Genomic DNA, 27230 nt, shown 5'->3' with positions numbered 1-27230 from the left:
TTCTAGTATTTACCAACATATTTCAATAGGATGGTCAAGTAAAAGAACTATGTGGATTCATTGAAATATATAATGCCCCCTTTAGTACAAATGGCGCACAATGCGGTATTATCCAATTTGGGTTTCTGTCTTTGCAAAGTTCGTAGCTAAGGATTAGAATGTTATGCGTGAAATACTCCTAGGATTCTTTAGGAAAGCGCAGCTCAAACGACAGGGTTCGGTTCAAATATTTTTCATTTACTTATTTGTCTATCAAAATCTTTATTTATTCTTTTGTTGTAGTCAGAATTCTCCTTGAAAATCTAAAAATTCTTTTTCGAATTCCAAACAATTTATTTTCAAATCCTTTCTCTTAACAATATAAATCCAGATGGCACGTTTTCTTAAAAAAAAAGATTTAGAGGTCTTATTTCATGATTAATACGAAAGTACTTGTTTTCTTCTTTGCTGCTAAACTCACCCCGCATAGTAATCAATTTCCAATTATAATTTGAAAACAATAAATCTCTCTTCCCAATATTCACAAAATTTATTTCTCCAAACAATTAGCTCATTTTAATTTTAATTATTTTCTAATTATAATTTATTTATTTTTCTTTATTATTTATTCATTTCTATTTCTATAAACCACTAATTTGAAAAAAAAAAACAACAAAACAAAAACTACAAAAACGTGTATCTACTCCTTTTTTATTTATAACGTTTCACGCAAAAATCTCTTCGCAAAAGAAATAATTTATTTATTTTTAAAATCTTTTAAATTAAAGAAAACATGTTATCATCACCATAAATTTCGTCGGTTCTTCCACCATGCCAACCACATCGCATACATATATATCTGGAGACAATTTATAGCGAAAGTGGCAAAACATTGCTCTTTTCGTTTTCATAGTATTATTGGGTTTTTTGTATTCTTTAATAGACAAAAGAAAATGCCGGCCAGTGTTATGAGCAATGAAAGAAGTCTGGCAGCTACTGCACCTACACATATTTTTAAATGTTTTCTAAAAAATACGTTTATATGGGACATAATAGAATTCGTTTTTTTTTTTGGCTTTAAACTAAAGTTTTGATTTGTCATTTATAATACGAATTTCTTATTTAAAATTTATGCACTTAGAATTTAGGAAGATTTTCTTTTGATAATAGGAAAAATATCTCATTGGAGTTTTAATATTTCATGCCAATTATGATTAGATAAAATCTCAAGTATTTCTTAAGATTCCAATTGGAATAATCATATTTCTTTGCCAATTATGAAAGGTGTCATAATTATGAGAAAATGATCTTACCTGTGTTGTTAGTTACAAACTACACCGCTAGATGTCTTTATTTATGATTCTTATGAGACTTTCTTAAGATATCTTTCTACCTGGTCGTCTGTATTTTAAATATCGTAATTCTCCGTAATTAATGAAACGCTGCATGAATGAATGGTGTTGGACTTGCACGTTTCTACTCAAAGTTTTCATTTTGCACACGTATTCCAAGCGATAAACACATAGACGTCGGAAAATTTTAGAGTACTGTGCTTAATTTTGAGATTTTAAGTGTGTAATATATCTAACATTGCGTGATATGAAATATCATCGATTTAATTTAGTATTTTTTAAGCTTAGTTTGAGTAGAAAATCTGTTACCCTAATATTAAAAACACTACGTTTGTGATATAGACTCGGCATGCACTAAGATTTACCATTTTCGAAGAATTTTCGATAACTGCTGTGTTATTATTGGATAAATAATATTGGACAAAATATATTTTAATATTACATTATCTCCTCATAGAGGAGATTGTCATGAGTGGAACTTGTACAGAGTTGAGATATTTGCTTGCAACATATTTTTAGTTGGAAAGGTCCAGTAAAAGTGTTGTCTTACTACAAATATCGGCAAAGTTAAAATTCGAAATTATGAAGGAAATTAAAGTTAACAAATTAAATTAAAGTTAACAGTACTACTGACATGGATAGGACTAGGGGACTAACAAATTTGTTGCAAACTTGAAACATTTCGTTTAATACCGAAATAATTAATTTTACCAATTTTTTGCGGTAACTCAAAATATGAGTTAGAGAATCGCACTACAAATTGTTCTCTTCACTTTTAATCATTCGAAATTCCTCGAAAACTGACAGATTTTGAGAATCCGGATTATTATTTTTTTTTAAATGAACAGTGAAGAAGTAGAACTATTTTACAATATTTCGATGGAGGACAAATAAATTTGAGGTATACATCAACATAGAATGGAGATATCACCCGATTTTAGGACCTTTGATCAGCTACTAGTTCACAATTTGTATCAAAATCTCTGTTCGCTATAAAACTTCGGGTTAAGTCTAATACTGGATGTAGTTCCATAAAGCGGTCTCCGTAAATTTAAAGCTTCTTGAAAGTCTATAATGTATTTTCAAACCTTTTCATGTTTATGCGGAAAATTTCGTAGTATTTGGTGTAGCTACCATATAAAAAGACTACCTGACTTTGAGGTTTTGAAAGTTTTAGCTAGAATTTCAACCAAAATTACTATAATTCGTTCCTATTGTTCGGAAACTAACCTTCTGACTGTAACTACATATTTTGAAATCATCGTCCTCGCTAAAAATGGTTATGTAAGGTCAGATGAGAACCTACTCAATATAACGCTTACTTCATTTTCCTAACGAGGACGTTGTCACCTTGTGTGTGAAATTTTCCAACTATTTGGTGTAGACCCCATATAAAAGGAGGTCCTGATTTTTTGTTTTTGAAAGTTTCAGCCATATTTTTTAACCAAAATGGCTGTAATATGGAAATTTTAAGTTCTCATTTCGTGAAAAATTTTCTTCCAAAATATTTCAATATCAATTCATGGCTGCAATATTATATTTTGAAAGCTTCCTCACAATAGTGTTTAATATTAGGTCCCACTCATGTAACAAAACCCCATATTTTGGTTATTTCGTAGATAAAATGAGATCAAACTTGTTGTTATGAAATTAAAAAGTCTCAAAGGCAAGTGAGCTATTATAGGATCTTGAATGTGATACTTATTTAAAAATAATATTAAGGTCTTGAGTATAATTTGTCAGAAGTCTTGTCAATTACTTACACTTGTCTTTCCAGTTACTAAAAACTAAGGTGGACAAAAAATTGGTGGTAAAATTGTTATAAATATGGAACCGTGTTACTTCATAAATATATTTTTCATAATTCATTCATTTTCCTTAACATTTTTTACAGGAAGAAATCAATTATTTGAAGATTTGTCTTTTTTCCAAACATAATATTCAACACAAGATATAACAAGTCAAATATTTTTGTGATGATTTTTCTGGCCACCAAAACCCATTCGCAGACATTCATGTGCAATAATGTCCAAGCACCAAACTATACAAAAACGTTTTTTTGCTTGAAATGTATATAAAATTAGAACACCGGCTATTTTGGCTGATCACAGACCGAATGAAGAACTCGCGATCTCACAAATTGCCAAGTGTCTTGTTAGAATAATAAAATATTTTATTTATTGGTTTTGTGTGTTTTGCAAGATCGTTTTAATATTCACCCCTTTATTAATTTTTTTCAATTTTATATTTTGAATATTCATTTGTTGTATTCATTTAAATAATAAATTGTGTGTATCAAATGTGGTAGCAGGCATAGTTTAAATGGTAAAATATTTAGACATTAAGGCATTTTTGTGAATATAATTGAGTGGATTTCCACTGAAAATATACATTGTAAATATTTTCTGTTGCGTTTTGTGAAAAACCCCAACAAAATTTCCGTTCATTGTATGACGCGTTGGTTCCCATAACTGGAAATGTTTCGTATTTTCTCTTTCAGAGATGTACGATATTCAATAAAGAAATTCATATTTGAATTATAATAGGTCACCTCAGAACACTAAAAACTTTAAAAATAATATATAAAAACTGCAGGTTTTTCAATTATTTTAGGTATAAATATTATATGTCCTAGATCATCACCGGTTCTCCCTTTTAAAGAAATATTTAATTTAATTTTAATTCCTCTTACGCGAGCCGACCTAATATTCGTATTTCGCTTCCAATGCTTGCCTGCGTACATATATAATTTACCAAACCAACTGACCAACTGCTCATCCAACCAAGTATGCCAGTCAGCCGGCCAGCCAGCCACCAAGCCACCAAACATACCAGCCAGCCACCAACCACTTGGATAGTGTTATTAATGTGAGAATTTTAAAATTTATTAGTTTCACTGATACTTTGATTTTGTTTTCAGATTAATATCAACAATGCTGCCGTGGTGGCGGTACCTCATTTTTGTTGTTTCACTTTTAGTTGGTGGCTTTTGTTTTATGTTTCTTTTGTTGATTTATAAAATATTACTAGAGAAAAAAGGAATACAATTTAGATATTTATTTAAATATAATATTATTTTTTTTTGTTTTAAAAAAATTTGTGTATCTGGCAAACAATGGTTGAAAAGTGTGATTTATCCACAATCAGCACATTGATCATGATCAATTTGACAATTTTGTGGAATTAATTTGGCCCAGTGTTTTCTTGATCCCAATTATAAATAAATTTGGCTGAAGTTGAAAATATTCTCATAAATTCCATTAAAAACAGTTGCAGATGAAATGTCGGAAATGATCGGATTTCGAACTTATTCATGACTACATAGTTGAGTGAAATCTGATGGAATTATATATAGAATCAATATCCAAATCTGAAGAAAAACAAAATCCTTTGAAATGCCGCTTTTAAAATAGACAATAAAAACTTAACTGTGAAATATTTAATCCTGGCTGGACTACAAATGAGATTAGAATAATGCATGGATATATTGGAGAATGGTCAGCTATAAATCGACTCATTTTACACCAAAAAAATTAACTTTTCCATAATATGTAAAAAATCAGAAAATAAACCATTTAATCCTGTGTACGTCCCTGATACAGGTGTATATTCTCGAATTTATGGTGCACATACTCTCCTCGAATTTTTCGCCTTCGTCACACTGTGACCACACGCATTCTCCATGATACTTGGTTGGAGGCATAATCTTTGTTCGCCTTTTAAATTCAACACATTGGATCGCTGTTTTCTCTTATTGTAGTGATATTGTTACGGCTTTGCGATGCCTAAATTTGTTAAAAATTTGTTTTGTTAAGGTCTTAAATCATGTCCTGAAGGCTTTTAAGTCATTATCGTTAAATTTCAACATAAATTCTAAAAATATTTGCTTGTGTTTTGCATGACGATTTGACTTATGGCGGAGGGACAATCTTCGAAGACCTTTCCCAAATAAAAAATAAAAAAAAAAAAAACATTTTCAACACATTGGCACATTTTGGACTAAAAAAAGAAAACACATTGCAAAAAAAAAAAAACAATTATCTTTTTTCAAATAAAATGACCTTGAAACTAATATTTGTACTAGGTCTGTCTTTTTTGATGTTTTGCACGTACTAAAAATATTCATTTTTTTCTGGTTATGTTTCACACCATCAACCGAATGAATGGGAGAAATTTTGTGCTAGTATATGTGTGTATGGCTAGTGATATTTTGTTGTTGGCCACAAGGTTCTTCTCCTCTTCTTTTTTAAGTCTTCTTGGGCTTGACTAACTAACTGACTGACTAATGGTTGCGTCACTAATGCGGTGCGGCTTATGATGATCTGCTTATAGATATGACTGAATATTTTTGGTGGTTGTAGTGGTGCCGATGGTGTTGGCAAGTAGATACAATTTTAGGTAAAAATTTTAATTTTTTCTAAATTTATGGCCACACATCTCTGCAATGTTCGAGTGAGGCAGAGAATGAAGGAAGATTGCTTTATTGCTTGTCTTGTTGTTAGTCCGTTAGTGTGCGTTTGTTAGTTCGTACGTCCGTCTGTCTGCCAGTCCATTCGTTCAAAATGCAAACGAAACCTGTTGTGAAGTCAACCTAATGATGATAATAATGATAATGATGAGTGGGATTTCTTTTGTTTTGTTGGTCAAAACGGAAATTCTGCATAAAAAGCCATAAAATTTAAACAAAAATTGAACCCTATTGAAGGCAGAAATGCAAACAGAGAAAAACATATGATTTGTGTGGTTCAGCACGTTTTCAGTTAATTGAAGCGTAACCGACATTAAGTGAAGAATAGAAAATTGGTATTAGCCAATTGTGTGACCTTGACTGGCCAACTAAGGAGGCATAAGGATATTTCGTAATATTAGGAAAAATCTCCTTGTAATTTTTCTGCGTGTAAACTTATTTTTTTCCCCTGAAAATTTGGGTTTGAGGCCCTATTGATGACTTCATAATTATGTTTGTGAAAAGAAGAAATATTTACAAAAAAATATAACAGATCATTTTGGCCATGTTTTTCTAAAGCATGGATATTAGATCCGAATGATTTTTTAAGATATTTGATATTCCAACTGGTTGCTGCTCCCATGACTCTCCAGTGTATATATTTTGAATATTTCCCCAACATTTTTCATTAAGTTAGCAGTCATTAGTCGTTCGTAGGAAAATTTTTAGTAACCCCATAAAAATATTCATAATTATGGAATGGAATATGTGGTTGGAACCTTCAAAATGGTTTCAGATAATCGATTACTTGTATTATCGACCTGTGTAAACTTTTAGAAGAAGGGGCGTTACTGTGAATTGAGAACTCAAACTCTGAATGACAAAAAAATACATTCCTTACTGTGAATTAAATATATTTATATATCTTCCAAACACCGCGTACCCGTATATGCATTTCGAAACCATGTTGGGGGACTAACTAAAAAAAATTAACTTTTACAAAAAAAGAATGTCAGAGAAATTTAGGGAAGTTATAAAAATGAGTTATTTGACAGAATGTTAAGCCGAAACTACTAGAGGGCAAATATAAGATTTTTGAAAAATGATTGTACCAATACACATAGAGGGCACAAACGCGAAAAAATGCATTTTTGAAATAAGATATTTAAACATTAACGTTATTAAATCCACTTATGTTAGCGCTTTTTTAAGATTGAAAACTCTGAATGTAAAGAAAGAAATATTTTCCTTAAATTTGTAAATATTAAATCGTCCAAAAATATAATACTCTCTGAAAATACAACAACGTGATACCAACCTCTTCAAATTGACATAAATCGACTTAAGTTACTTTATAAAGCTCTGAGATATTTTTAAATTTTTCTACTAAATTCATTTTTATTATTATTATTATTATTATTATTATTATTATTATTATTATTATTATTATTATTATTATTATTATTATTATTATTATTATTATTATTATCATTTTATTATTATTATTATTATTATTATTATTATTATTATTATTATTATTATTATTATTATTATTATTATTATTATTATTATTATAACTATTGTTATTATTATTATTATTATTTAATTTTTTTTTTTTTTTTTTAATATATTTCATATTTTTGGTCACAAGCATTATGACAATATAAACATGTCCGAATTTCATATTTTCACAATTGGGTGAGAGAGAGAGGGCAGTAGGAAGATCAGCTCATCAGTTGCGATAAGAATCTCACAAAAGTAAAATTTTACTTTGTTTCCAGACTCCCTAATTGATAGTTGGTCAATTTAGCAAGTACTTCAAAATTATTGACGACCATGCAACATTGTTGTACCTGTCCGTCTGCTGTTGCTTCAACTGTTGCATACTCATGTGAGAACTGCATTGATGATAAAGATGACGGACGACCTGTTTGTTTTATTTGTCCAGTTTGCTACGTACCAAAAACAATTTCAATTTTGTGGCATACTTTTTTTCCGGCCTTCCTTCATGTTTAACGCGTGTTTTTGTTTGTTTGTTGTGAGCATCTGCCCACTGTGTATGATTATGATGACGGTATGAAGTTCAACATTTTTGTTTTGCACTTTAGACATTTGGTCAGTGGGTAAATTAAATACAGGCAAGGAGTAAAATGCGAAGAGAAAAAAATAAAGTAAAAAAATGCACACTCACACACACAAACACAGACAAACACTTATGGTGGCTGAAGTGTGCGAAGAATATGAGTCGTATGCAAATTTCTTTTATTATTATTAAATTTAATTGAAAACAGAGACGCGGAGGCGTAGGTACAAAAAAGTATGGAGGTAAAGGGTTGTCAAAATGGTCCCTTAAATTATGAGGGAAGGAATACTAGGTTGGTGTTACAAAATCAAAAATCTAAATCTACGAAAAGATTGCTGAAGCATCTATATTTTATTAAAAACGTTCCTCTTCCCAATTCAACAAGCTTTTATTAAAAGCCAATGCATGACCGAATGACTTAATTGTTATACACACCACCGTAACCACGGCGACTGAATTGTATCTACCCATCTATGTATATGGGGCTGTAGATAGGTATGCGTTTCTTCTTAATTAACTAGATGGTTAGTTCGGCGACAATAACTCCACAACACCACTTTATTCTTGTTATGTTATGATTATAATTTAGTTAATTAATAAGTTACGTTTGTTGAGGGTTGACAACCTGTTATCTTAAATATGCATTATTAACAAAACCATGTCAAATGCATGGTAATAAATTATTATTTGTTAAAGTATTTTAAAATATTTTTTTTTGCCATAGTTTTCTTCTTTTTAGACCGTACAATTTGGATGCGAAAGTATAAAAGTACTTCTTTACAAACTTTTAGTCCAAAAAATAACTACTTATTATTTACCAGATTTGTAATAAGTATTTTCACTAGTATGATATGTTTTTAGGTATCTTCCTTAGGTTTCCAGAGTTTTACCAAATGCATCAATTATTGCTCTCTGAATTTTTAAAATAAGTAAAAGAGTACAGTACAATATCATAAATATCGTATATTTCACAAAATTTTTTGATTTTGTGCAAAGAACTAGGGTTGCGTCCTTTCATTGTGAATTTGTTTAACATAACTATTTTGTAAATGGAACGATCGGAGCCGTTCACCTTCTTCGATTATCTAGTTATTTAGTCTTATCTCTTTTTTTCTATCCCGATCGGCATCTGAAATAAAAGAAACTTAATGAGCGGTCTCATCTCTTTTGAAGACAAGAATGGAAATGGTCGCTCAGCGAACTTGAAAGGAAATATCCATACAAATTCGTAGCGGTTTTTATCCCTATATGTTTATTCACAACATCTATGCATTAGAGTTGTATATTTAGGCAGAAAACTAGTTCAATTAATCTATTCAATTAAAGGGGCGTATGAACTAATTTCAAGTTGTTTAATTGAATTCACTAAACTAAGATCAGAGAATTATTTTTTTGGAACAGTCGCGTTCCGAATCATTGAATATCCGCTCCGTCAAAACATAAACAATCATACCTTTCTATTTTATTTAAGTCAACCCAAATATTAATCTATTGTAGCACGAAGATGTCCATATTATATTTATTGGACCGTTATTGTATCCTATATGCCTATGCTTTTAATTTGATCTCGATTCTATAAATATTTGTCTTAAAATTGCTGATCTTACTCAGAGAGAATGTATTGTATTTCCCATATTAATTGACTTGGTTTCTTATTTGGAAGAATGAAATTAATGGTGTTATCAAAGGAAAAATTATATATCAAAGGGTTAATATTAGTTTCATCTTGTAGGCCTCTCGAACTTTTTCGTTCCTTATCTTGAGAGGAACTAGTTATTCCATAGGTTTCCCTCATTTCATTAAGTTCTTCTCGGTTGAATCCATCATATGTTTCTACATGCTCGGTTCTTTTCAATTGATTCTTTCTATTCTGTTTTATCGTTCCGTTCAATTGTTTATTTATTTTAAGTTGAATCTCGTGTATCTTTTTCTTTTAACTTGTTTTTAATTCAAGGAAAATGATGAACTATAGCTACCAAATGAATTATTTATGTCTAGTTCTGAAAGTTCTTTTTGCGAAATTCTTGCTTTGAATCTTTTCGTTTCACAAATAAAAAAGACTATCATGGCACAAACCATCAAAATACTGCAAATCTTGACATTTAAAGATTAAAAGTTTAAACAAAACTTATATGATCTATTTTATAAGGTTTATAAAATTATTTTTTAATTTAAATTTTTCTCTTAAGTTCCACTCTCCGTTGGGTCATCTAAAATGTAAAAAATAAAGAAAATCAGAAACAAAATGAAAATATGGTGACAAGAAAAATTAAAAACACTAGTTCTGATAGTTCTTTTCACACAATACTTCATTTGGATTAGTTCGTTTTAAAAGTCTTCGGACCTTACAGACAGAATATCGCCATCTAAGTACAGAACATTTTTTACTTTTCCAACTTCCATCTTAAGAAACTATAGGAAACATAAGTCATTGAGAGACAATAGATTTTGTTTCCTTCAAAAAATCACTTTGTGAGGTCCATAAAATTGGTATTTTATATATTATTTCAACCTGGTTCCTCCGGGTTTTTCAGATATCATTTCTCAACATCGACAGAGCTTGGTCATTTCGGCCTTTAATTGTGTCATTTTTGTAATCAAAAGACCAGACCAAAATCCGACATTATTGTTGAAGAGTGTTTTTATAATGAAACCAAAATTATGCGACCGACCACCTGCTTCTTATAACAATGTATATTTTTATGGCCTTTTTTATGTGGCAGCAAAACCAACAACAAAATATGTAAATTATTCTTTTATTTGTTGTTTTTGTTTTGTTAATTTCTATTTCATCTTTTTTTTTGTACAGTTATTGTTTGTTTATTTTGATTTAATTTTCATTAGGTTTTCTTTGTTTTCCTAATACCGTCTATGAGGTAAATATTGTTTTGTTTTTCTTTGGTATCAGGTCGTCTAAGTTGATTTTTCATTTATAATTTGTTTATTTTTGTATTTTTTTAGTATAGTGCCAATGTGGTGGCAATGGTGGTAGAGTGTCTGCTTTTTTATTTTTTGCTTTTGCTACCGCCAAAACGTTTCAGAAATTTCATCAAGTGTTTATAAATAATAAAACAAAAGCGCGTTGGCAAAAGAAGCTTGAAAAAGGCAAAATCCGCAAAATGTAAACAATCAAAATAACACCGGTAGGTAACAAACGAGCCACAAACGAAGCTAACAAGCGTTGCAACAGGGCTAGCGAACAACAACAGAAAGAAAAAAGTTTTTTTGTCTTTCTTCTGAAGAACAGAAAAAAGATGTTGCAAGGTGTGAATACTTCGATATGAAAGTCTAGGCTCAGAATACAGGGAACATGATATAAAAAATATGATTTAATGTCAGCGATAAACCACGTGTGTATTTAAATATGCGCCCCAACCAGGCTGAGTCTGGCGCCTGAGTAAACGTAATTTGTAGTGGCAAATATGAATAAACAGAGATTCACTTGCTTGTATAAGGTGTTTTGAGTTTTTATATTTTATTGGCTCTAGTTAGGGCGATTTTTTTTTCTTTTTGGTTTATTTTAATTCGCTTTATCATGAGAAAACTAATAGAAAATATTAACGAAATATGGGAAAATCTGCACAGGAACTACTCAACGAATTTATGTGTTTTTAAATACCTTGCATATTCCACGATATTTTCACCGCGGCCACATTTTGCCATTCTATTCTTCATATGCATAAAATTCCCATTAAGTTTATAGAGTTTTTTAATCTTGTTGTGGCTGTCTTAACATTTGATTTGTTTGAACCGCATCGTCATCACCACCACCATCTTCTCGGAATAGAGAGCACCAAAATATGTGCAGTAGCACAACCCCTCTCCCGTATATTTTGCTACGTGTCCCTTTAGAGAATCCAAATGTGCTGTGAGATTTGAGTTTATAATCAAATATTATTTCCGGTATATTTACAATCATAAAAATAACTATAAAAATGGTTATTTGTTTGTTTTGCTCTGTGTTTGCGGGGGCGCTATGAAAACAATCAGTGTTGTGTTGCCATTAATGCCTTGTTAGACCACTGGTTTGTTGGGTTATTGGCTGAATGCTGCTCGTGCTTGAACAAATAAATAAACAAACTGATACGTGTAAATGCTAAGATAAAGATCTTAATTGTTATCCCAAAACTAAATGCAAATCATGTTTTGGAGATGTATATATTTTTTCATTTTAAAATTATGCATAAATTTAATAATTAACAGTAATCAGCAGGGGTTAAATTAGAGCAAGAGCCGTGAGTAAGAACTGGGGAGGGCTGATAAGTCGGTAGACCAATTATTCGATTTTTTTTCCGCTATCGAGGTTCAAGTTCAAATTCATGGAGAAAGCTTTGTATTTGGAGCGGATATTACATTTAAACTGTGTGGAAATCGAAAATCCGAAAATCCAATGTACGCCAATTACATTTCGTAGTTAGTGTTGTTGTCAAAACTTTGCCCATGTTTGAATATCTACCATTTTATGATACCTTTCTTACGTAGATTTTATGAGATTTAAATTTACCTGAAGTGTGAATTCTTTCGCCTTGCAAAATAGTACCTCAACACATAAGAATGTGACTTCATTATCATACGTCTTATTCAATTTAAAAAGTCAGTATTTTATTTATTTTAGTGTAAATTTTTAGGCCGCAAATCCTTAAATTGTTATCGGGAAATAATATTGAATTTCAAAACCATTGACACAATTTGAAAATTTCCATGAAAAATGATCTCAAAATATCAATCCGACCGAAATAAGGATGTACCCACTATTCTCACTGATAAATATCAACCCTCGTATATCCTAAATTCCTCTAAATTATTGATTTTTTTGGTTTAGAGTAGTATCATTCTCTCGCATCAATTTGATTAAAAATTGGTATAAATTCTAAAATGTTAACCGGTTATCTTTAACATTAATGTGAGCAATTAAATTCACAATTTGCATTTTGATATACAAACAACAACAAATACAAATTTCAAATAATTATTTCAACATTTGCACGCTCTAAAAAGTGTTCATAGGAGCTTTGTTGATCTTTATTCTTCATCTCCTTTTAATGAATTACGCTAACATCATCTGGACTCTATAAACTTTCGATAATCATCACCGTCTCTGCTTCAAAGACAAATTATAATTTATGGCGAATTTCTAAAGATTTATTTCTTCTAATTCATAAACAATGGACTGGAATTGCCAATTTTTTCTCTCATTTTTGTTCTGTGGTCATGGGCAAAGAGAGAAAAACAGGCATTAGTAGCAGCGAAAAAAAAGAACAACAAAATCTTGGTCATATGTTCATACGTAAGCATAGTAATCAACAATATGTTGGAGTTGCTGTTGTTTATTATAAAACAACAAATCATTATTGCCACTTGTGAACAAACGAGCTTCTTAACACTGAAAAGAGCAACGAAATATCAATATATACGTTTGTTGATAATTTACTACAATTTATGATTTTTTGGAGAGCTGGGAGATGGTTTAAAAGGGGGAAGAAAGAAATGGAAGCTACACCGTGAAATGAAAAGTAAAATATGCATATTTGTGATGTTCTTAACGATTTATGTATTATTAATAATTCATAATATTCACAAAAATAAGCCGCCATTAGCCATGTGACGCCACCAGGGGTTCTCACTGGAAGCTCTGAAGAAAGAAAATAACAAAAAATATAATTCTGAATGATCAATGGATTTTAATATGATAAAAGTAGATTCTTTTCGTTTTATTATACTTTATATCATAAAAAATATTATTTACATTGTTTTTTGTCAATGATTTCAACATTTTTGTATAATACAATTATGAAGCATAAAACTCAAAAATCTATACATTTCGATGTAGATATGAAAATAATTTTCTTTAATCGCAATTAACCTATTTTTTTTTTCTATTTTTTTTATTTTAGGTAAGATAAGATCTGATCTAACACAATACGGCGGCATATCACCAGACATGGGTAAGAAATTTTCCACATTTTTTGTTTCAAAATTTTAAGTTTAAGTCGTAGCAAACTAATCCATATTATAGTTGGTCCTGTGCAAGGAATTGCTGGAAAGAAAAAATGAAAACAAGTAAAACTTTTAGGATATATAAAAGCAAGAAAAAAGCATTTCATATATAAAACACGTAAAGGTAGACAAAGCAAAATTAAAAAAACAAACAAAATGAAAATTAACTTCTTTAGGAAAAAATTACAACTGAAATAATTCACAAATAAAATATTTCTAAACTAAAAATTTTAATAAAATCACACATGTGATCGCCACTGAAAGCACTCCTAACACTGTTTCCATCCAACGGTATTCTTTAACAACTTGCCCGTAAAACAGCTGTTTAAAGCATCCCACAAAAACATAGTAAATTTTTCTATTAGTTGCGCATAACAACTTGGGTGGTTTCATGGAAAATTAACAGTTCTACTCTTACACTAATATATGCTGCAGCTGACCATTTCAGTTTCTGTTTCGAATATACAGCCAAGCGATTATGACTTCAAGAGCTTGGTAATCTCTTACGCTTTAGTTAAAACAGAAAACGGGCATAACCTGAAATTATAGCTGGCAGAAGGTTTGTTGTTGTTGTCTTAGCTTTGCGCCAAGACACCTTAAAACGTACGTATTACAACAACAATATTAACTTGTTGTTAACATGGTCTTAAACGGCATACGGCGGCATACAACTATTTAAGCCTTGTTATTGCCATTTATCTTAGTGGCTACTACAACCGGCAAAAGGCAATATGACCACATGCATTTTGTTTAGCAGCAGCAGCAAGTCCATGTAAGTGCGGAAATGATTGATTTTTTATTTTGCTTGATCTAGCTTCCTTCTTAGCACTTTGGCTTTAGAACTCTGCCGACTTGGCTCTTTCTTGGCTGGCTTACATTGGACTATACTTGCCAAGATTATGGAAGCTGATTATTCGTATTATTTCGAGTAAAAAAGTGATTTAAAGTGTGTTTATACGTTTAGCTGATAATACAATTAAGGTGGCCAGACTTATGTTGATATATTTTGCAAAAGAAATAAAAAAATAATAAACACTTATTCCCATATATTTTTATTCCCTTGGTCGGTCTATCAGTCGCATGCTTTGTTCATTTCATTTTATTTTAAAAGTACCCGGCATTTGTGTTGAGTCTGCCTTTGAACGTCGTAGGTTATCAATCATTTTGATATATGTATGAATATGTTTGGAATAAATTATTATAGTAGGAAAATGTGCCTTTATATATTTACAATTTGTTAGCAAATTGAGTATTTTACACATTGTTGCCATTTGCTAAATGATGCGAAAACTTATAAAATCGCCTTATAATCAAAGGGAAAATTTATTAGTAGCACAATAGTTGTTGCATGCGGGGGAACGTATGCTTATTCTATAATGAGTTGTTACGTAAGTAAAGCTCGGAAAAAATACTTATTTTCTTAAACAAAGATAGTAATGCAAATAATGAATTTTAACTTAATTATTTCACTTTCATTCAACCCAAGAAGAACACAAGCTAATTAATATTAATTTGCCATTTTTTGAAAAGAAATCTCAACGATGGGAACCACAAATCATCCAAAATTAGGTTTGGTTTGTATAACCGCCCAAACCCAGAATAAAAGCAAAATTTGAAATTTGTTTTTATTCTCTCTAGGATCAAACTTTTTCCATTTGCAATGTCAAAAATACTTACAAATTGGTTAGAGAATATGACAAGGACTCCAGTACAATTTAAACCTAAGCAATATATGTTGATATACACTTTATGGATCGGTAGTATCAAATCATAATCTATTCGTTTGAAAAAATTGGTTTTTCAAAATAACACAAATTGGGCGATATGGTTGTTTAAGACATTAAGATTAAAACATGCCAATATACATCCACTTCGAATAGAAATTGCGGGACCATCAAAATACCTGAAATCGACCAGACTTGTTGTATTGAGCTTATGTTGAAATGTTGGATGATATTGCAACTCAAAATGATAAATAACAAAAAATTTAACAGAAATACCGAATATCGGCAGGTATTGTTATATGACCCTAACTTTCTTGTAAAACCGGAACTTTAACCAATAGTGGGCCTATGTTGTCAATATCAATTCCAGCAACTAAAAGAACCAAATAATATAAACGTTGCTACTGGAGTTCTGAAAGGACCGAAACTCAGAAAATACTCTATGTGCGCTATAGCTTAATGCGGATCCATATATATATAATCCATTTTTAATATCAATTCCAGCAACTAAAAAAAACCAAATAATATAAACATTGCTACTGGAGTTCTGAAAGGACCGAAACTCAGAATATACTCTATGGATCCATATATATAATCCATTTTCAATATAAATCATACTCGACACACACTTTTTGCCAAAATTAAAAGCTCTGCATAGAATAATGTAGTTTCTATGGAGATTTTAACTCACAGAGGGACTTAGCTAAATCACCTCAGAATTTTACTCAGATCAAGAATGTATTTTGTTTATGCCATGACAAATTTAAAATTCCCCCGTCCTATAATAGAGGGTATTAGAATAATTAAACCGATTTTTCGTTTTTCCCAACATAAAAATACACAAAGTGCAAATAAAAGTGCATTTAAAAAATGAAAAAATCAAAACTCAGATGAACTTCTCTTTATTGTGGTATCATAAACATGAAGGGTACCTTTTGCCAATTTTTGAATTTATAAATAGAAAAGTTAATTTTTGGCTACTTGCCCTTCAAAATTTTTCCAAAAATTAATTTCTGTGAACATCTTCGTGTGGTACGGCATATATGTTATTATTAGTGATAGCTTTAGGCTTTGAAATATAATAAACACATTTAGAATATTAGCATTTAGTATGAAAAAATATCCCATCGGATTAGGTCAAATGCCCATTTTTAACAAAAATTTGTACGTCAAATATTCAGTTTCATCTTTCCCCTTTCTAAAGAACTTCCCTATTCGTCTATTGATTTTTTCTTACCAAAGTAAATTGTAAAAACACATTTAAATTCCTCTATCCTTCACAAAGATTTGATTCAGACAAATCATAGAAATAAATTGCATAGTCAGGTTTCAGATGGAATCTATACACCGATTTACAATACGGTATATAGGTCATCGTCATGCTGGTACTTCACATCATTCACAATAACTATGTGAAGAGGCTAGAAATTAATATTCAAGAAAAAAGCAACAAATTCTTCTTACATATCTACAAAAAAACTCTCCTTAACTGCTACGTTTAGTCGCTACCTAAACAATCTTTAAAATACCAAAATCGACACCTGATCTTTACTGCCCAGGCCACACATAGTCAATAATTGTGTAAAATACTCAAACCAAGTCATTGGGTTAAGGTTGTTCGGCGGAAAGGCAAACAGACAGACAGACAAACAGTCAACCGGCCAGATACTAGCAACAAGCCTGTTTTAGCGTGATTTTTCATTTACCTTTGTAGTACAAGCAGAGAGGAATCGTCGTCATTGATTTTATGTTCTCTGGTGTGTGTTAATAATAAACTTAAGTTTTAATTGCCAAAACAAATCTGTATGACCATATCAGAGCCATATAAAAGCCAATTTAATATACGTTAATCGAACTTAACAAAACTATTACAACGATTGTTTTTTTTTTTTTGCTGTTGTTGTTATTGAATCATTTATACAGTAGCTTTAGGTTGTAGTTAAACATGATAACATGTTGATGACATTCAATGAGACAATATTCTTGAGCATTGTAAACGGTTGGTATTTTGCTGGCAGTTTGTTTAAGGTGTATGGTGTAAAACAATCAGGGTATATTTGGAGGCATATTAAGGGAAAAACATATGGTAATATAGTTTTGTTCATTAATTTAAGTTTAGATAATAAAACTTTTTTGGAATTTATTTTTAAGATTTCACCTAAAACCACCAAAATAATACATTGAAAATTTTTTTAAATTAATTGCGTTTCTGCACAGTCCAGAGCACTCCACACATATATGCATGTATCTGAATTTCTGTCTTGATTGTCTGATATTAATAATAGCTGTTTATCTTTTTGAAATGATATAGAGTTACAGCATTGTTATTAGGTGACCGACAACAACTAATTAACTTCCGTTTTCCTGCATGTTGGAAGCTAAGCTTTAGCGTGTTGTATTCTGAAAAAAAAATAAGTATAACACAAATAAAAGCATAAAGGGTTTCATTTTCCTCATATTCTCGTTGAGCAAGCCAACGAGAGCAGTGGCAGTGAAAAAAAAATGCATATGCCAAAAAGGGAATAACCGTTAACAGTGTAGGACGATTATGGCGGTGATGATGATTGTGGTGGCTAACACGACATGCAATACCACTATACATATTTATACTTACATACTTTGTATTTGTTCGTATGTTTGTTAGCCCACCCATTTATATTTTCACTTAACCAAATTCCACTTGATGTTAATATTGAGTTGATACCTTATGTTTTTCTCAACTAACCACAGAAGTTATTATTCCAAAGTGCCACTAGATTGGTATTTTGGTCCATTAAAAAAATAACAAGGATAAAATGCGTTAATACTTATCTTACAAATGACCGAATAAAAATTGTAAAATAATTTGAATAGCAATTCAAAATTTGATTAAACTTTGTGGGCCTATTTTAAATGCTCTCTCTTGATGCATAGTTTTTAAATAGCTGGTGACCCTAGGACAGTATTGCTATTTTTATTTAAGGAAAAATTACAAAAATTCGCAATAGCGTTTTTGAAGTTATAAAGAATGTGTCCGAATAAGCCAACTCTTAGAGCTCAAATTTATTACTTAAGCTATTTCTCATTTTATCCCTAACACTTAATGCGTTTATTCCTCCGAGTGTTTGTAGTATAGAACCTAGCTCTTCTACATTTATATTCAAATAGTTAATTGAATATTATTGTAAACTTGCCATTCAATGAGTGCAAAACAACAAAAAACACAATTCACATCCGTACCGACATTACTTAACGTTCATTCGTACATACGTGCTGACAGCAGTTATCGGCTAATGCAAAGAAATGGGTGGATCCAATACAATGGCTTAAAGCTATAATTATAACAACACCTTTGAATCTATGGAAATGAGTAATAAAAAAAATTGTTGTAGCTGATATAAAACGGCATGTAAATATGTGTGACAGTTGTATGGCGCTAGTACAAAAATAAATCAGTTAATTTAGTACATAACCTCAATAAAATGTTTTTTTTTTTTGAGAGCGATAGAAAATTGGATATCGGGAATGGGTGAAATAAAATATGTTATTAAAATGTATTTTTTTTAATTTTGATTTTTTTATAGAAATAGTTTAAATATCTATGATTTTGCATTTATTTAAATATCAAATTCACATTAAAATGCAAATCTTATTAAAATCTAAATTCGGAATCTAGCTCTCAGGTACTATTTGTACGGATTTCTTCTGATCTAAAATGAGAAAAGTTACTGATTTTTTACATAAACCCCATTGAGTGGATAACTGATGAAATCTTTTTTTTTTGAAAAGTTCATGGAAAATGAATACTATACATCAAAATTTGAATTTTTATTAGATATTACTTTAGCATTTTTAGCTGATTTAGGGATACCTAACTCTATGTCCAATTAACCGAATTTTGTTAGATAAAAGTATAAGTCAAACTCTGATAATCAAATCGACATTTACCAGCCGGTATCAACTACTCTGTGGAAAGAAAAAAAAGAAAAGTCGAACTTCGATTTTTGGATCACAAATTCTTGCTTTTATATGAGTTTTGTTTTTGTAAAAGCGATCCTACCATAAGTTGGAAAAAATAAAAATTAAAAAATCTAAACTCTTTGATGTGGAAGAATCGTAAACCGATAATAAACTGACTAAACATTTATATACCCAAATTGCAACTGTGTTTAAAAATACCGGCTCTATCTTCCTTAGGATCATCGGGAATCTATGGTATTTGCAATATTTTCCCTCAAATACATTTAAAAATCCATTTCTGTTTTTATTTGTAATTTCTTCCCTTTCACAATAATATTTCCACATCGCACAATTGAAAAATTCCCACATTAATCTACTCGAAATGAAATCAGGTCAGTAGTGAAATAATTTGGCAAAACACACGCGTTTCATTTCAAACACACTCGTACTCGCACACGCAAAACCAAAAACATAAACGATTTTTTAATGAGTCTTAAGCTGTAAAATATATTCTTCACACAATACAATTTTTCAACAATAAACCCCTCTATGGTTTTCCAAAAATGATGAACTGAGTGTTTACTAAATAACCGCCATTAGTTAACCGCCCTTTAACAGACCGAATTAACCCTTTCAATATGGACTTTATATATACAGTTTTTGATATTTTCCTTTTTTATTGACGTTGAATGACGGTGATGGTGTTGGCAGCGGTGATGGTGACAAACATTAAAAAAAGCTAAGTGGACAAAATAGACTCGAAACGGCAAATAGTATTTATGAAATTTGTTGCCATAGCAGATTTTGTAAGTGTTGTTTCCGTCTATAATTTCCATAATTCATATTCATATGAAAGCACACGTGGTCTAACCAAACGACCCGACCGACCGACCGACGAACCAACACATAAAATCATCAAAAAGAAAGGTTGGGTTTTGACTGTGGTGTTTTGCTGTAAGGACATTGAGTCCAACAGAACGACAGAATGAGACATGTGGTGGCCCGGCACAGCCATACAAACACGGTTGTGGACGTCACAAAAAAGGGACACATGCATATGGGAAAAATATACAAATAGAAGTGACCAGAAAAAAAGAATGTCAGCTACATGACCAAACAAACAGAAAGCACCTGCAATACGACAAAAATTTCTATGCTCAACAAAACAAAAAAATAAAAGCCTGGACAAGCATGTTTTGTTGTAAATGCGACAAAATACATTGGATTGTGAATTTAATTTCAGTAAGAGGGGAATATTTGTTAGTTAAATAAGGCTTAGAAGAGTTTTAGACACAATAGAAAGGGGGAACAAGGGTTTCCAATTGGGACAAATAATTTATTCCCTTTATACAAGTTTTTTAATTACAAATAAAAAATACAGATGTAGTTCGGTATTACAAAATAGTTAGGATACAATTAGGAACATCTTGAAATTTTATCCTCAATCAAGACTCAATCTAAATCACCTTAGGATTTGAATAGAAATACACATATATTATGTAAATTGAATGTTAGAAAATTGAAATAAAAATGAAAGAAATTAGGCAATCTTCAGCTCTTTAAGTTTCTCTTTACTTTTTACTAAATTAAAATCTAATCTGTTAAATACACACTTTTCCGATGCCCAAACAAAACACATCTGTTTTTTTCCATCAACTAGAAAACTATTAACGAACAAACTCCAGAAGCTACAATAAACATTTAACTAATTTAACCACAACTAATAATCTAAGAGCAAAAAGAAGCAGATTTCTCATCAAAATAAAGGTACCAGTATAAATAAGTACCACCAGCAAAATCCAAAGTAGCAGCAGCTTCTTCAACTGCAAAGGGACGACGCATGGCAAAACGAAAAAAATAACACAACAGCTACAAACTACAGCAATAAACCGGACACTTATTTGATTTTACACACTCCACAATGGTTAACTGGGGAGCATTTTGTATTTTAAGTGGTCTTAACAGCTCATAAAATGTTCATATAGACTAACATAGTTACTACACTCATTCATGCAAACATACATTCATACATACATACTCACTCGAAAATCCACATGTCCGTCTGCCTGGTCCGTTTATCCGTCCATCCGTAAGTCTGTCCATATTAATAAATATAAGAGGTTACAATCATTTTGGGGCCACAGGACACAACGTGGTGGTATAGTTCGCACAGTAAACGGTGGGGATGTTTCCAGAGTTTGGGGTTTCGTTATTTTTATTAAATTATCGGTCCTTTACAAAAGCTTCTCTTTGAGATAAAAATTAATTTTTGAATTATTCAAAATAATCCAAAATAAAAATTGTTAAAAAATGTTGTTCTATATCATATTAAAATATTTATCTAATATTAAATTACATACTGCTAACATATGGTTTTTGGGAGAGAATAGATCCAAAAATTCTCACAACAAATAAAAATTAACAAAAAAGGAAATTGTGTCCTAGTTAATTGCGAAATCTATCAAAAATTATATTTTCCATGTGCTCAATTCTTGTTCTATGAAGATGTGCAATGAAAATTATTTTAATCAAATCAAGTGAAATGAATAAATTATAAAAGAAATTTTTTAATTTTGTTTCTTTAAAAACATAGACCAAAGTTTGAGAATTCTTAATTTTTATTACATAATAGGTCTTTTATAAAAACATTTCTTGTTTCACTTTTTTGTAAAATTATTTAAAATAATAAAAAAATGATTAAAAATAGGAAGTTTTTATATTGAACGTTTTTATATCATTATTTTGTATAGAGAACGGATTAAAAAATTCTTACAAAACTGCCCGTTACACAAAATAAAACAACAATTAAGTCTAAAAAGTAAATTTTACCTCAATTATAACTTTAAACGAATGATACATCCCAGGGTTTATATTTCTTCTTCTATACTAATTTATAATGGAAATTTTAAAAACTAAAGAAATGTCACAAGAACAATTTATTAAGAAAATAGTTTTCATTTTAAATTGCAGAGAACAAAAACTACTAGACAAAGATATTCCAAAAAAAAAGTTCTACAGAAAATTAATATGGAATATCAATCGAAATAATAATTATCGGAAAATAATAAATATTAGTTTCAAAGTATAAGTTTATCTCAATTTTAATTATTTGTAATTATTTCACTTATTTTGGTACAATATTCCTAGGACAAACCAAAACACAAATCTAACTCAGATTACACTACAAATCCATATTATTTGTTAAAGTTGTTGATAAATCAAAGCAAAATCACATTCAACTAAAAAAATCTAAATTTTATTCATCCACATGCTGCCGTAGCGTAAAACAAACCACCATTGCAGACTGCACATTGCACTAATTGATTTTAACATTTAGTAAATCATAAATTTTAATTTTTAAAGACTAATAACCCACAATGCAACAGTGCTGATGTTTATCGGCCATTTGATTGTCGTCTAACATGAAATGCAACAACAGCAACACACCACAACACTAATTTACTCTCAGTGTGACCTATTACAGTGGCGGGAAAAAAAGTTTAGCAAATTAATTTTAATTTTAAATAAAATAAATTATTAAATTATAAGCTACAAAAGTTCTCAAAAATGGTTTTTAATATGACAGAAGGAACTGAAAACTATGTGCCTAATATAGTAACAGACAAATTGTTTTAAAATTTCCAAATTATACAAAATTTCGATAAAAATGTCTGCATCTCTCGAATGGACATATTCTCCTGATAGTTCGACCATATATTTTTTTTTCTTTAAACTTTTGTCATAAGCCATTACAATATTCAAATGCGAAACTTAAAAAAAATCGGATATTAATGTAGCTAAAATCATCAATATACCGAATATAGGGAGGTACTATTATATGGGGGCTATACCAAAACGTGGACGTACAATGGAAATTTTCTGTCCTAGACTGTAGTATATATTACGAACTTCAAACACCACATTTGAAACAATTCCGGTGAATAATGTAGCTCAAATCATCAAAATACCGAATATCGGGAGGTACCGTTATATGGGGGCTATACGAAGGCGTGGACCTGCACAGACAATTTTCTGTCATAGGCTCTAGTATCCAGTACGAACTTCAAATATCAAATTTGAAACGATGCCGGTGAATAATGTCGCTTAAATCACCAAATTACCGTATGTCGGGGGGTACCATTATATGGGGGCTATACCAAAACGTGGACCTACATGACCCATTTTCAATACCAAAAGTCCTGGAGGCATAATAGACATTTGAGTAAAATTTTGTCAACCTAATTCATTTTATGCTGATAAATACTTTGTGGGGTCTAAAATGTATATTTCGAGGTGTTAAAAACAGAATGACAAATTTAATATATCCTCCACACTATGGTGGAGGGCACAAAAAATAAATAAAAGTATCTGGATTCGAATGGATTGCACTGAAACCTACAAACACCAATGATGTTGGAGGATGCAATTAAAGCTTTCAAAAATGAAACAAAGTAGATGGAACCGTTATATGGGGAAAATACGTAAACTGAAACCCATACACACAAATATCTACTACAAGGATTGTTATCTGTAGCGAGTCTTAAAAACCAAATTTAAGACAATTCTGTAGAAACATGTGGTTAAAATCAGCAAAATACGTGGGATTTACGTTATATGGGGCTATAAGAAAATTGGTTCGATATACCTTTATATACCATTTTCCATACAAACTATTGTGCCAAATTGTAAATATCTACGTCAAGAAATATGGATTGTATAGTGATTTAAACAGACGTATGCTATTTCTGGAGTGACTTTTAGTTCATGATTTCATTCACAATTTTCCCCTGTCTTAAACTCGAATCTCTTGCACATTTTATTGGATCTATCTATGATTGCGATGTGAACAATACGGAAGTCTTTGACCCATTCTGCTCACAATTGTGGCTTAGAGTTTTATAAAAAAATATATATTGAGTAGCTGGTCAACTGAATTCGATCCATATCATAAATAATGGATATAGAGCCAGTATTTGAATATGTAACAAACTCTAAGTCAAAACAAAACAAACTTTTGTCATTCACTGTAGAAACTTTTTCAGTGCTTGTATTATTCTTGTGTTAAACGAAGAGAACAAAATATTTATTTGTTCCACCGTTATTCGAACAACTTGGAAAACATTTTCACATTATTGTAATAATTGCAATATTTTTTATTTAAATATTTCACGTGGACAATGTTTCAGCCGGTTTTTAGTATTAATACGCATTCTACATACCGAAAATCCTGCTTTCATTAGAATAGATGGAATAGCAGGTTCCATTCTCTTAAAATGATAAAATATTAAATAAAAATCTGTATCATTCTAAAAATGTTTAAACTTTTCTATGAGATAGTAATTTTTTATATCGTTGGGGATGCGATTTTTCACTGTGTATATTTGTTTTCTTAAGCGGACATTGCTTTGCTGTAGGTATGCAATTAGTCAATTTATTTGAAAATTTATTAACTGCCAAAAATATGTTGTTCACCAACAGTTGTGTGTCCGATCCTCTTTGCCGTTGTCGCTGTTCTTGTCGTTGTCTTTTCATTTTTCATTAAGAAAAAAAAAGCTGTGTCCCCCCGCCGAAATAAGAAAGAACCCAACTCAAAAAATGAACACCAACAACCACATTTACAAATATATTTTGACGTTTTGCATTGCTTTTCTCATTGTGAAATTTCTTCTTCTTCTCAATTTTTGGTCAAGAACAAACGAAATCTTCTTTTGCATTTGGCCAGGTAATTCTTGCAGGGATCGATCATTCACCGCCGCGTTTTTTTTTTTTTTTGGTTCCTTCTTTTCTTTAATTCAGCGCATAAAATTGCCGGCGGTAAAAATTATTTCTTGCAACACACAGAAGCAAGCAAGCAGCAATCTAAACAACATTGATTTCGTGTCCATCGTCTCATGGTGTTGCTCAATGAAGTCAGATTATGAAGATTTGTTGTTAAAAGTTTGTGTTTTTGATGTGAAACTAAAAATAAAAACATTAATATGATGGGAAACTTAAATTATGTTTTAAATTTATTTTAAAAAAAAGTACAAACTTTTGAATGATTTTAAAGAAGCAGACACATTTCCATTTCCCGTTTCTCCAGAGGAAATTCAGTATATAAGTTTTCTTTTTGTCTGTTGCCGGTTTGCTAGTTCTTCTCATCGTGGTGGCGCTAGCATTCAGCGAAATGTGGGTTATCACATTTTCAATAAATTATGATAATGCCAGACATGTTTTTATCTCGATGCAAGGGATTTGATAGAAATATTTTCCGTTCGGCTTTTTTGTTTCTTTGCTTGCTGTTGCGGCTATGCAATAAAAATGATTAATCATCGGCTTCGAGCGGCCATTAAATATAAAAACACAAAACAGCTGATTTCTGTGTGTGCGTTTGTCTTGAATGAAAGAGTTGGAACTGCGAGAGAGTCATCTCAAAACTAAGACTGAAATGCTATTTTTACGCAGAGTTGATGTTATGCTCATAATGCTTACGTAAAAAGTTCCCATTTTGAATTATGTTTTGACAGGTAACAACGCATAACACCATCAGACCGAGAATGTGCGCATGACAGCTACGTTTTTCGACTTTGAAAAATTACCAAATAGCAGGTAGCAAAAAACAAGCGCTCAAGTGTTAATGGCTCTCCAACCCCTGTGAGCTGTTTCTTACTCTCCATTATGGTATTCACTCTCTTCTTCTTCAATGAGTTTTTTTTTTTCTCAAACATTCTCACCTCAAAGGTGAATTGGTAAAAGTAAATCATACACACCTGTGATCGTATACGATATTTAAAGTGTTGAAATCTAATTGGATTCTGTCTGAGTTATGATTAGAAATCACGGAGAAGAATTACTTTAAGAAAGAGAATGCTTCCAAGATGTTTTTGATAGATCAGGTAAGGATTCTGTTATGAATTATGAAAATATTAATCTTATAAGAATAATTGAAAGAATTTAGATAAATGGAAGTTTCATTGCAAATATTAAAAAAAGAAAAACATTCCAAATTCAGAGATCTTTTTAGACAAATTAGATTTAGTCTTGGCAATAAAAGATTATCACACATTCCTATATAGATGTTCTATAAAACAAAGTCTCTTACCTGGAAGTTCGAAATTTAAACTATTTGAAATTTTTAATAATTTGCATAACAGCTTATAAAACAAAAATTTTTGCTACTAAGCCTCTATAGGGTCTCATAAAAATTATACTTTTTCATATTGAATCGATACATAGAAAAACTATATTACAACTCAAATAAACTAATATTATAGTCAAATCGGTTATATAAAAAATACTAAACTAAATACTTTTTGTAAAACATGGTCAGGGTGTGCAAACCACCAAAAATGGGCTACAAAGGCTTATTTGAAAATGTAAGCCTGCATTATTTATAATACCTCGTAGCTGATAGCTGGTTCACATCTTCTAAGCACCTCAACATACCCTCGACGATGCTATTATCTATAGACTGGTATCTGTCCCAAAATGCCAGTCCAGTCTTCGTCATATCTGCACCCTATCTTAGATCGACCTACAAGAATTTGCACTATAGGAGCCATCTGCCACAACCTTAGCCTTTCCATCTGATGTGACGAATTGTCAAACCAGACGGAAAAGGCATAGGTGACGATAGGTTTGATCAAAAGCCAAACATCGATGCCTGGTCGACAATGAAAGACCGTAGCATGACGTTTCCCTATATTCAACTTTAGGCTCCATCTAACGAA

At 30.9% G+C, this 27230-nt stretch overlaps 1 protein-coding gene and 1 long non-coding RNA gene across 6 annotated transcripts in view; one reads left to right on the top strand and one right to left on the bottom strand.

Annotated features, from left to right (window-relative positions):
* LOC101896868 (homeotic protein ultrabithorax) overlaps positions 1 to 27230 on the top strand; it is a 74514-nt gene that overhangs the window by 11746 nt on the left and 35538 nt on the right. For 2 of the 5 annotated variants that reach the window (XM_020035091.2, XM_005178544.4), the window contains exon 2: positions 13756 to 13806. The exons of the other annotated variants lie outside the window; for them this stretch is intronic. In XM_020035091.2, the coding sequence (XP_019890650.1) occupies positions 13756 to 13806 (51 nt within the window). The remainder of the gene's footprint in view (positions 1 to 13755; positions 13807 to 27230) is intronic. 5 annotated transcript variants of the gene reach the window in all.
* LOC109611809 (uncharacterized) lies at positions 25279 to 26042 on the bottom strand. Its single transcript, XR_002194115.2, has 2 exons — positions 25553 to 26042; positions 25279 to 25479 (listed from the first exon to the last, which is right to left on the bottom strand). It is a non-coding gene; the product is annotated as an uncharacterized LOC109611809 (long non-coding RNA).

The sequence above is a fragment of the Musca domestica genome, unplaced genomic scaffold (assembly GCF_030504385.1).
Source record: "Musca domestica strain aabys unplaced genomic scaffold, Musca_domestica.polishedcontigs.V.1.1 4, whole genome shotgun sequence".
NCBI classification, from domain to species: Eukaryota; Metazoa; Arthropoda; class Insecta; order Diptera; family Muscidae; genus Musca; species Musca domestica.
This window is presented reverse-complemented; position numbering and strand designations above follow the sequence as displayed.